The 13,271-nt window shown below is 36.1% G+C and overlaps 1 protein-coding gene across 1 annotated transcript in view; it reads left to right on the top strand.

Moving 5' to 3' along the window:
• The window catches only part of DOK6 (docking protein 6), a 255,400-nt gene that overhangs the window by 205,056 nt on the left and 37,073 nt on the right, over positions 1-13,271 (top strand). The window contains exon 7 of the mRNA XM_063326443.1: positions 6,329-6,446. Coding sequence (XP_063182513.1) covers positions 6,329-6,446 — 118 coding nt within the window. The remainder of the gene's footprint in view (positions 1-6,328; positions 6,447-13,271) is intronic.

Genomic DNA, 13,271 nt, shown 5'->3' with positions numbered 1-13,271 from the left:
GTAACACATCACCAAAGGGAAGAACACTCTCATTGGACTTCCATAGGAATATATCCTGCATCCAGTTTTATTACGTTCATAGAAGTTCTGGATTAAGGCACAATCTAATTATTATACTTCTGGATCACAGAATCACAGAATGGTAGGGGTTGGAAGGGACCTCTGGAGATCATCTAGTCCAACCCCCCTGCCAGAGCAGGGTCACCTAGAACAGGTTGCACAGGAACGCGTCCAGGCGGGTTTTGAATGTCTCCAGAGTTGGAGACTCCACCACCTCTCTGGGCAGCCTGTTCCAGTGCTCTGCCACCCTCAAAGGAAAGAAGTTCCTCCTCATGTTTAGGTGGAACTTCCTATGCTCAGGTCTGTGCCCATTACCTCTTGTCCTGTCCCCGGGCACCACTGAAAAGAGCCTGGCCCCATCCTCCTGACACCCACCCTTTAAGCATTTATAAGTGTTGATAAGATCCCCCCTCAGCTGTCTTTTTTCCAGACTGAAGAGACCCAAATCCCTCAGCCTTTCTTCATAAGAGAGGTGTTCCAATCCCCTAATCATCTTCATAGCCCTTTGCTGCACCCTCTCCATCAGTTCTCTGTCCTTCTTGAACCGGGGAGCCCAGAACTGGACACGGTACTCCAGGTGCGGCCTCACCAGGGTAGAGTAGAGGGGGAGGATGACCTCCCTCGACCTGCTGGCCACACTCTTCTTGTTGCAGCCCAGGGCACCTTGCTGTCTTGTGGTCATCCTGTTGTCCACCAGGACTCCCAGGTCTTTTTCCACCGAGCTGGGTCTTACAAGTATAAGACAATATGGAAGTGGGTCAATGAAGAGACAGAATTCAAAATGACAGGTTAGAAAAAATGCTGGGTTTGGAACAGCAAAATAAAATTCAACAGTAACATGGGCAAAATATGGTGCTTAAGAAGAAATAATACGCTTCCCACTACTGGGTGGGAACAGTTTTTATAGAACAGGTCTATGTGCCATAGTACACAAGTTGAACATGTGACAACAGTATCTGCTTTTACAAAAAAGGTAAACATGACACCTTTTCCTTGGGTGTTAGTGAAAACTCATTTAAATAGGAAAAAATACTTCTTCCCTCCTGCTTGTTCTCTAACTCACCTGATAACTGAGCTGGTACCCCAGCTGATGCTACCTTCTAGATTATGCGACTCTTAAACTCTAGTTCCCTGTGGATACCAGTGAAATGAGTCTGTGCTATTCCACTGTCAGATAAGTGAAATATATTTCTTGACCCCTCTTCCTCTTTAAGGCGTAACATACAAAGCAACCTTCTTTAGACTACAATTCTCTTTAGTCTTCTGTGACCCAGTTCTCTTGCTGTTTGTTTAAAGACTCTAATGAGAATGTGAAATGAGCCGGGGTTTTTTATCTGTAATAAACTAACCTATTTCCGGAGCATATCTGTAAAAAACAAACTGTCTTTATTGCATGCTAAAAATGGAATGAACTGTACATTGTTCAGTTCTTCTCCCCAAACCAAATGTATTTTCTGTCACCTTCAGTGTTTTGACTTTTTTAATGCAAAAAGAAAATGAGAGAATAATATGCTAAACAGGTCAAAGCTCAGAACCCTAATACATTTAACAGGCTCCAGTCTTGGAATTGTATTCATTATTGATATCAGAGTAACAAATCTATTTAAGTCAATGGAGATAGCCTATGGGAATTAAAAGAAAATTTAGCCCTTAAGCCTTGTCTCACGAAAGAACAATAATGAAAAATAAGGGGAACTTTTTACAGTGACACATTATTTTTTTTTATTTCTATTTTAATCAGATAGTCCTTTAAGAATTACAAAGTTGTTGCTGGCAATGCAAAGGCTTCATATGACTTAATATTTTGGATATTTTGTATTTGGACATTGAATTTGGATACAGGGAAGAAATGTAATGTTCACCATGTGAAAGTTATCTTATTAAAGAAAGATTCTGGAGGAACCCTAACTACTAGGTATTTCATGTCAGATAACAAAAACCCTTCAGTGATGGATTTTGTCTGTATTCCCGCAAAAAAAATCCCTGAGTTGATCTTTTGATTCATGCATTTATAGGGGTTTTTTTTCACACAAGTTCTAATTACATCATCATTTTCTCCCTCTAAAATTGGGCAGAAAAGACTAGATTCTGTTTTTCATTTCCTGAAGTCTCATCAGATTTGAGAAATATTTGTAGCAAAGTTATTCTAAATGGATATTTTATTTCATACTACTTTAATATATTGTATGTGTTTAATTTGATATAGTGTTTTTACTTTCCTCTGTATTTCTATACCTAGATACCAAAGATTAAGGTCAGTTCATAGATGCAAGATTGCACAAAACCTTCAGTGAAGTCATAGAATGGTTTGAGTTGGAAGGGACCTTTAGTTCCCCTTGGAAGGGGGTCATCTAGTCTAACGCCCTGCCATGGGCAGGGAGTTGTTCAACTAGATCAGGTTGCTCAGAGCCCTGTCCAACCTGACCTTAAATGTTTCTAGGGATGGGGCATCTGTCACCTCTCTGCACAACTTGTTCCAGTATTTCACCACTGTCATCATAAAAAAATTTCTTCCTTATATGTAGTCTGAATGTACCCTCTTTTAGTTTAAAACCATTATGCCTTGTCCTATAGCAACAGGCCCTACTAAAAAGTCTGTCCCCATCTTTTTTATAAGCCCCCTTTAAGTTTTGAAAAGCCACAATAAGGTCTCCCTGGAGTCTTCTCCTCTCCAGGCTGAACAACCCCAACTCTCAGCCTGTCCTCAGAGGAGAGGTGCTCCAACCCTCTGATCATTTTTGTGGCCCTCCTCTGGACTCGCTCCAACAGGTCCATGTCCTTCCTGTGCTGAGGGCTCCAGACCTGGATGCAGTACTCCGGATGGGGTCTCACTAGAGCAGAGTAGAGGGGCAGAATTACCTCAAATTCATTCCCAGATCAAAGTGTTTATTTCTTCTATGTATCTGTGTTACCTCTGCCATTATGGGCCCTTTCTCTACGGTTGATGCTAACGCATCTAAGCCTGTTTTGACAGCTCCTGAGGAAAATGTACCAGTGTTGGAAGCAACAGCTGAACATTCGCCTCTTATATAAGAAGGGATCCATACTCAAAGGTGTTGATTTAATTTTGCAAGTGGTAAATAAGGAGCAAGGTGAAATAATTTTTAAAGATATTTTTTAATTATGTTAAATTAAGGATAGAAATAAATCTGTGCAGGAAACTGATGGTCTACATGTTTCAAGAAAATAAGAAAATTAAAAGGTTATTTACTTGATTTTCCGTACCAAAATGTTCTCTGTTTGAATTAGCTGATTCAGAAAAGGGTAGAGGACAAGTCAGGTTTTTCTTCTGAGGCGTAGTAAGAAGGCAAAATAAGAGTATCTAGAATAAAGTCTCTGAACTTACCCTGAGTGATGTCTTCCACTGGTATGGAAAAGAAGAAGTCTCAAACCTGTGTGACTAATTATTTAACAGGTAAACAGTTCTGGTTCATCTTCCCTGGTTTACAAATTCTTTGTTTGTTTTGTTTTTCTTTTTTAACATCGTTGATTACCAGAAGTTCATTTATAGTTGAGGAAAAGGGATTATGAAACAGTATTATCTCTATGTTGAATTCTAGTTTAACCAGTAATAATTTATATATCAAAAAGCTATTTAATAGTATATGAATAATTGATTATATGGATGTTTATATGCCTGCTTTCTTCACCTTGGTTTCAAGTTTTTTACCCGAAACACCCACAGTCTAGCAGATAAGATGGTCTCTAGAGAAAGTAGGTTTCTGTCAGTAGATTATCCAATTTTTCTTCGAACATGGAAATATTTTTACAAACAGCAGTATGTAGGAGTGTACTTCTATCATTGTCAATTATATTTGACCAATAATGTGGTTTTTATATTGGTAAAAAAGATTAAAAGCAAAATTGTAGCTACTAGTGATCTAACAGTTAGTAATAATAACTTCTTGGACAAATTAATGTGCTATTAAATTATCATCCTTTATATGATACACAAGATCATCAGGTTTTTAAATACGTATGTTTATGTTTATATTTTAAATTCTCAAATTAAAAACAAAATTGACAATGTATTCTTAGGTTATTTTTTTTTCCAAGGATGATCTTTTAATAAAATCAAAATTGCATTTTCTCTCTATGGAGTCCCCAAAGAAATGTAGTTCATCTGGTCCTATTGTAGTTAGTATATGGCTACTTCTTGCCCAAAAGGTGATATCAGAAGTTGTTCTTTAATTAGAGAATCTGAGGAAACAAAGTACTGTGAATGCTCACAATGTGATCTTCTGCACTAGAGCAGTTCTTACCTTAATTTATAATGAGAACGGATTTTTTTGATTCTTTTAAAGCTTTAATGTGTGCATATAAAGTTCTTATGCATCCATGTTGGTCAGATCAGGCAGGAACTACTCATCTCAGATCAGGAATAATGATATAACTTCAACTGTGGATTTAGCTTTGAGATAATGAACCATAGTCAAAGTTGTTCTCTTTACTAGAATTCTTTTTGATTTATTCTCTTTACTGGAATTATTATTCTGAAGAATACACGCTAGCAAAAAGTATTGCCTGTTACCTCAAGACTAGAATTTACTTTTTGGGTGAATAAATTATGAAGAATTCATCTGTGTATTGAATTTACATTATTTTCTTTATTTTTCTTACTCAAGAAGTTTACCATTGTTACCCTTGCTATACTAACATGGTAAAATAACTTGGAAGGTTTGGTATTACCCTGATCTCCACAATTAAGGCAATTCTCTGTATCAATAAACTTTAAATTCTCCAGTCTTCCTAAAAATAAAATTCTTGTGATAAGGCTTTTGAACTTTTTTTAATGGAGGAAATGTTTCTGCAAGCTCTCTACTTTGTATCGAATAGCTTCCAGTGATGATCTGCACCACTGACAAATGAAATGTACTATTTGGCTATAAATGAGCAGAAAAGACATTAGCTGTAGACAGGGAGTAATTTTGATGACAATTCTCAAGAAAACAACAACAGAAGTAATTACAATAGCTTGATCTGAAGCAAAATATCTGCCATACATCAGTGTGTGTTAATACTCAAAAATGAAATAATTGTGGATCTCTGGGTGGATGCTAAATCCCTCTAAAAGAGGGATTTTTTATTATAGAATAAGATAAGTTTCTATAGATAAAAATGTTTTTTTTTTCCATTTGGCATTAAGATTCTGAATGAGGAATGCCTAGGAGTTAATCATTAGCCTGCGGTAAATTATCCAAACCTTGAATGTCTTCTGCTCTGTAGCTGGACTCTCTGAAAATGTGGGTTTCTAGGCACACCCTTTCAGAATATCACCCTGGTGCTGCTCCTGAAATTAAGGGCTTTTCTACTCTAAATCTGCAGACATAGTTGATCCCTTAGTGTTAATCCTTCCAGAAGTCCCCTGAAGAAATGACATGCCCCACAGCATCACTGTGATTTGTTAGATCCCACAAATTATTCATCACATTTTATATTCTGTAAAGCCAGAAGTACAAAAATTTTGCAGATACGTTCTCTTTTCTTCTAGACAGACAAAGCACAGGTTATACAGCTATATCCAGAGAGACTGTCAGGATGTACAGTCCTCCATCATTCTTTTTTTTCTGTAGCCTAGTCTTGTCTTTCATTCACATCATGCATTGGAGACAGAGCTCTCTTTAATAAAGTTTACATTCCTCCTGTCAGGTTTCTGTGCCATAGCTTTTGTACATATGAACACTTGTCATATAATTGACAGTTTCGGTTACATGAAGTCCACCGGACTTGGAAAATTTTCTCTTGAGGCTGTAACCTGCTACTGGTGATGAGATGCTTCCACTTGAATGGAAGATTAGGGGATTAATGACTCTTCATTGCTAATTCTCTACTGATTGTCTCAGATTCTCTCTTAGCATCTTTCCGAATATTCAATCCAATATGCAGGTTAAATGACCAAAAAGAACTGTGATTGTAGAGGGTCTTAAGATTTCAGGCATACGTTAATTGTTCATTAGCTTAAAGTTAAAATAGAAAAATAACAAAATCCTGGCAGCAATAAAAATAGCTGTAGATAAATAGGGACATATTCTTATGTCCTAATATTAACTTGTGCTAATGAACCTTTATACCCAAATATACTTTTGCAGATTTTTACAGAGTATTCACAGTGCTGATGCTTATAACACAATTTCAATGACGGTATAAAACCTGTGGTAATTCAGAAAACACTACCTTCATAACAACATTGGTTCAATTTACAGTTTTCAGATTACCTATCACGTATGGTTATGTGTGATCTTCCATTTATGTTTGCTTTGTTTTTTAGCTCCAGACCAGTCTGTCTGAACCAATGACATTATCCAAGTCGATCTCACTTCCTCGTAGTGCATATTGGCATCATATCACCCGGCAGAACAGCGTTGGAGAAATCTACAGTTTACAAGGCAAGTTCCGTATAAGTAAATGCCATGTCCATTAGCTTCTTTCCATTTGACCAGAATTCATGCAAATTGCTTTTTATTTGCACTGGTTGTTTTCTCTCCATTTCATTCTATCAATTGTCAGGAACCTCAGCAGGATTCCCAAATTTACATAAAACAGGTTTCTTTCAGTCATTTTGTAAACTAATGGTGAAAATTATTCCCAAAATCACCACATAAAGCTGGATAGACAATTTGGCTCAACATAGCTTCTCAGTAGCTAATGGATGTGAGGTTGTTTTAGTATTTTCTTCCAATAAGACTGTGTACGTATTTGGGCAACCTCAGGGTGCCCAATTAAATCTACATAAAGTGGCTGTATGAGTTGCAAGATTAAAACAAAATAATTCTAGAAATAAGAACTATCCTTGGTGAATTTGCTTGGCGAATCATACAGATAAACGGTTGATTGGACCTTTATACAGTCCTTCTGTATATACATATCGTTATGTTTTGTCTCCAGTTCTCTTTCATATGTTTAGATTCTAAGCTATTTGCTTATGACTTTAAACACTGTAATTAACATAACTTGATGATGATGATGATGCACTGCTCTTAAGCTGAAATTGATTTGTATCTTTTAGGAAACTGAAATTATTGTTACACTTAAAATTTAGACCTTAGTTAATAGTATTGTTTTCACTTTTAAAAAATAACAACATATCATAAATGTATTCCATTGTATTACTTGGAAAGGGATTAAGGATTTCGTTTCACTTGTCTCTTAATAATCTGTTTGCGTAAGCAATTTACATTTAGATAGGAGGTTAGAAACTGATCACAAACAAGAGTACTCAATGCAAGAAAATATATTACGTGTTTTCATGAAAATAAGGGAAACGCAGTATATAGATGAAAGACATGAAGTGTTTTAATCTGTAAATTATCACATAAATTAAAATCAGAAGCTGAGCTGTGAATTTACTGGGTGACTCATTAAAGGGTACAGCATTTGTTTCCCATCATCCCCCATCCAACAAAGAAAAGGTGAATTTCTAATCATGGTTATAGTCTTAAATAACAGTAATGGGAAAAAAGAAAATAACCTTACAGAAGTTGTTTGTTAAAAAAGTTGTGCATGTAGATCACCTTAAAAATATTCATCATATCACTGATGTTTTTTCATAAACACAATAAGTATGCAAAAAAATGTTTATTTGTAGAGATGTTAGAGTACCTTTTCTTATGTTCCTTGATGGGTCTTTCCTTTGGCAAAAAGATAGTAAATGTATTATGGTATACATGAAGTGAGATAAATGTATAGAACATTATTCTTTCCCTGCAATCTTTTGTTTTTTACAGATGGCCTTTGCACTAAAGGAAAGCAAAACTTGATATATCAATTAAAAGTTTAATATCTATACTAATTGATTTTGCAGGGGGAAATATATTGGAAGTGCATTATTAAAAATACAAGAATTTTACTGTTTGGAAGTATGCAGATTTTATCCACACTTCCACTGAAACATGGGGCTAATAAATATTTCAGACCATAAGTTCGTAATTTCTCTTACATGTACTATGATGACTGAAACTTGAGAAAGTGTAGCTGATTCCAGGAGAGACTAGTTCAGTTTTAAGGGTGGGGTAAGAAACGCATCCAGAGGACAATTTTGTCTCCCTCTGGTTGCAAAACCATTACATGCAAGAGTATTATTCATTATCTGTAATGAAGATCTCTTTGAACCTGCTGCTGCAATGACTAATTAAATGCAATGTACTTGCACAGAAGCTGAAGAGAGCCCAAAATACACCTTTTCCTCCTAATACCTGTTCATACTGATAGTCTTTGCACAGCAGAGACCTACCAGTTGTCAAAGCATCAGCCCACAGATGCTTCATAGATGAGGGTGGAAGGTGGGTAGCGAGGAAGCAGATTGCGAGCACCACTTCAACCCTCACCTTAGTACAGCAGCCAGCTGAGAGGAGCTGTTGCAGAGGGAAAAATCACTTGCTGCCGCTGTGATCTCCTCCGAACTTGAAAAGGCCTATTACACCCTCAGAGAGGAGTCGTTTTCTTTAGAGAATAATCCATCAAACTCAGTTCTACACTTCATGTGTATTTATGGCAAAGCTTTTTACATTCAAGAAATGAATCTGAAAATTCCACACATTCCTCTGAATAAAAAAAAATATGTATGACAAACTCTAACGAAAATATAACAAACTCTAAAATGAAATAACTAGAGTGGTGTCTGCCTGTATTCAGATTACTATCAAAATCAGAAAAGTAACAGCAGAACTCAAGGTTAAGTACAGTGTAAAAGTGTTTTCATAGTGGCAATTATTTCAAACTTGCAGTCTGAAGTGACTAGAATTTAATTAATAACAGCTGGTGATGTATAAGGAGAAATGAATATGTGCTCATACTACCTTAGATAAATTGGCTCTTTGGGAGTTATTTAGCAGTCGAATTTAACTTAATTAGTAGTGTGAGTTGATCTGATAATGAATATGCTATAGAGTAAGAAGGTGGGGGGTTTTGTGGTTCTTTTTTTTTTAAAAAAAAACAGACTACATTTCAGGTGAGAAAAGACAATTCAATAAATGGCACTGGGTTTATCATCCTCCATCTGCCCATGAAAACACTTACATGTAAAGACCTGAAAAGATTGAAACACAGAATAATACTGCTAAAGGAACACAGGTTGCACAAAATATCCTAAAATGAGGTCGCTGTTTTCTCTCTTTATACGCCTTACTTCCATTTGTGTCTTCCCTGCACTTTTTCAGTTCTTGATTGCACTGCTAAGATAAAAGTAGTAATTTAGTTGTCTAATTAATCCTGTCAATAGGAACAACTTGGTGTTCGGGTCATCAACTGGTAGTGGCAGCACATCACTACCAGTGTTCACTTCAGATTTTACAGTCTAATGCTGCAGGTCTGACAGAGTTTCCATCCATGACCTGCATCCGCTGTAGAGGTTGCGGCACGGAGCCTCATTAGCTGACACAGGGGTGCCCTTTCAGCGCTGTATGTTGCCTCTCCTCTCCATCCGATGTGACATTTGGCGTGTGGCAAGCCCCATCACGTGCACAATAAAAAGAAAAGGGGAATTGCTGCCACACCAGAAAACAGCACAAACTTTTTACAGCCATCAGGTTAAATTCCGGTCTAATCTTCTGTGTTGGAATGATTTCACTTAAAATCCCAATTAATGCCCACGGCTTCACAAATCACAATGCCTCTTTCTAAAGTGTGCATATTAAGAATCCAGGTCTTGCCTTTAATTGCAATTCAGAAGTGAAATAGTGTCCTTACAGATTTTTATCATAAAATAGTTTAAGTAATGGAGAAAAAAGAAAAAAATATTACTTACACGTGATTTTTTGTGCATACATGAGACTTAAATTAATTGTACATTTTCATGAATAATAGACAACTTTATGAAGAATTAGAGCCCGACAGAAGATTAACTTTCATTGGTATGTTATGCTGTCCTATATATAAGGATTTACAAAAATACAAAAATTACAAGTCAAGAGCAACCTTGTGAACTGAAGTTATAGTTAAGGAGAACAAAACAAGTACAAAAGCCGTGTAAGCATGAAGAAAAATCCCTGGATGTATCCTCCTAACTCATTGTTTATTGTTATTACCTGGCATATGCTTTAGCACGGTTTTACAAGATATTAAAAATTGAGAAACAAAGCACATATTTTTTTATGCATCAAAAGATAATAGATACTGTTAATGCATGATATATTTTTAAATTTTGCATTTCAGGGTTTAAATTTGTTTAGGATGAAAAAAGGATTGCAGATTGAATTTTCAGCTAGCGGAAACTTAGTGTTGTAGCTCTTGTTGTAGAGAATTTTGATAGTACAAATTTTAAACACAGTCAGTTTGGGTATTATTGAACAAATAAGGCCAAGCAAAATTTTGGTATGGAAACCTGCATTAGCTTTTGGTATTGCAGTTATTGAAATCCCTGAGGAAATTATGTTCAGAAAATCTAATTACAGCCTGGCCTTTCTCCAAGAAATTCAAAATTAAGAATCACTTTCAATCACCCCTGTTGCATTTGAGTCTGGCTTGTATTCCTTACTTGCACTTTGGTTTTGCCATTCATACTCAAAGTGATGAACACCTATGCACCTAAGCAATCCTGTTCATTTCTATGAGAGCACTCATGTGAAGGAATGTATATTTGTATAAGAATGACACCAGTAACATCTTACATGGTTTCCTCTTAAAGAGAACGGTAATGTTTTTTCCACAGTAAGTTGCTAATCACAATTTGCTTGTCACGAATGCTTATTTGGTCTTTCACAAATGCTTGCCACAGTTCGTTGTAAACCAATAGCAAAGTAATTAAATTACACCAAAAGATGCCTGCAAAGAGCTAGAGTCTCACATTTTTAAATTTAGTGAGGAACTTCAAGAAATAAAACTATTGTCTTAAATGAGAAGAGACTAACTGGAAGCATCAGTTAAGCTTGTTAGTACACATCAAAATCAAAAACACACAAAAGGAAAAACTGGCTTTGATGAAGTCTGTAGGAATTTTGCCATTGATACAATTACCTTTTGTATTTCACACTAAAGATGCAAGAAAAATAAATCTGCTTTTGCAAATCAAAACAGAGGGAAACTCTGGCACCTTTTTGGCCTTGCCCCTCGTCTTTTGGCCTTGTTAAGTGAGAGCTCACCCTTCTCTTGTATTTAAATATATTTTAAGTAGAATAACATGTAGTGTTAACCCATTCAGCTAAAAGGTTTTGTATGTAAAAGGGAGACAAAGTCATACACAAATGATTTTTCCCAGCTATATAAGTTTCCAGCCTTTTCAAAGTGAATGCTCTGATATGTCATTAAAATTAATCACAGAATATTCGAGTTGCTAAATATTTAGAAGGGTTTGAATCATCCTTTTCAACCCTCCTTAGGCTAATCCTGCAGGAATTTCCTATGTGGGCTTCTGCAGTTTTGTGCAAATTAAAGTATCTAAAATGAATTGGAGGACGTTCGTCATTTTGGCATTTCCATTGTTTGTTCATATGCCCAGCCATAGAGTACAGAATCCATTTCCTCATCTAATCTTGATGCCAGAATAATGTGAATGACATGAAATGTTAGAATATATCTGTTATATAAAGCTGATCACTCAGTAATGTTTCACTAAGTGTCTACCAGCAGCTAAAGCTGAAATGCTTTATAGCCTGCCACCTTCCCATTTCCTTTGCTGAATCTCATCAGGATTTTCACATTAGTAAATGAAGCCTATAAAATTTGAAGTATGAATAAAGGACACCTGAAACAAGATACTTACTGAGTAGAAACTACGTAAAGAGCTACATTTTTTAAAATGACTGCATTATGTGGTTTCTCAAGTCTTGTGCAGTAGATTTGATCCTTTTCTTTTGAGCTTTGAAATTCTGTACAAAATAGTGCATAACTAGACTGATTTTAAAATGGCATATTGGACATGGGAAGTGTCTTAGAAACTAGTAAAGAACGTCATTTTGTTCAACAGTGATCGTTATAGCTAATTGAGAGCATTACTGACAAGCCCTAAAGAGTATCTTGACATATTCCCTTTCATTCTGATAAATGGTTGCTGAGGTAAGAGGTTTTTACAGTTATGAGCCATGAAAAATAGGGGGGAAAAGCCAAAAAAGATTAATAAAGCATATTCTGTTGTCAAATTCAGAGGTTCTGATTTCATTTAAGCCCTATATTGTGATGCCCTTTCTCTCGGAAGATGGTCCTCCAGTGAGATCACTTGTCAATGAGCTTATTCTGTGCTAGACCAGAAAGCATAGACCCACTGTAGTCTCAAGTTACAACTGAAAGCCTGGTGTAAGAAGAGTGGTTAAATATTGGCTGATTGCCTTCTCTCCCCTCCAAAAAACAACAAATGTAAGTTCTTCAGTGCAAACTACACAAATTCTTAGTTATAAATCTCTTTTCATGTCTTAGCTTAATGACTTCATGAATATGTGATGACACTAGCTTCTTCCTCACTGTTAGTTTGAGAAGCAAATCCAGCTTTGCCCCTAGCTTAGTTTACCTGAAACCAGGAATCTTTGCTCTGAGTTAGCTTGAGACTAACTACAAGTATGCCACAGTCATTTGATCTCTCTGCTGTCCCGTAAAATTCAAGGACCTGCATTGTATCATGACAGCTTCAGTGAAAGAATATGTGTAGTGGGAGTGTAGCTCCATGGATGCTAACTGTCATCCAGTATTGGATTGTCTGAACAAGAAAGGTTTGCTATGTTGTATCAAAGAGAAAATTGAAATACTTGTCAAGGGTCAATTTTCTGAAAACTGCTTTTTTCTGTTGAATCGTTTCACCAATACATCTGGACTGCTGTAGCTATGGCTATCTTGTTTCGTGGTAAGTATGTTATCACGGTTAGAATCAAGAAGATTGTCGGTTCGTTTTTGTAATTTCAAACAAATTGAAATATTTCTGTGCTGATAAACCAGATTTCCTAGTCAAATTATTACTCAAAATCATGGATGCATTAAATCCCCTTTAAAACAATTTAGGGCATGGGGAAGCCTGCACATTTGTGAAACAAGTACCTGCCAAAACATGCACTTTCTTTAGTATCTATTTGCAAGAATTGTTTATACTTCTTTTTCTTTCAATAGTTATTTTTAAATAAAATAAAAATTATTGAAATTGACACTTCTGTAGAACATGTTCACAGTTGTTTTTTTTTTTATAATCTAGAAACAATATAGGTTTTGAAAATAGGCTGTGTAATGGGAAGAGTGGGGGGGATGTTACCAATACCACCTTTGCCAGAAGTAATGAGGAAAGTAGCCAAGCCCAA

This window comes from Chroicocephalus ridibundus, chromosome 2 (genome assembly GCF_963924245.1).
Source record: "Chroicocephalus ridibundus chromosome 2, bChrRid1.1, whole genome shotgun sequence".
NCBI lineage: Eukaryota > Metazoa > Chordata > Aves > Charadriiformes > Laridae > Chroicocephalus > Chroicocephalus ridibundus.
This window is presented reverse-complemented; position numbering and strand designations above follow the sequence as displayed.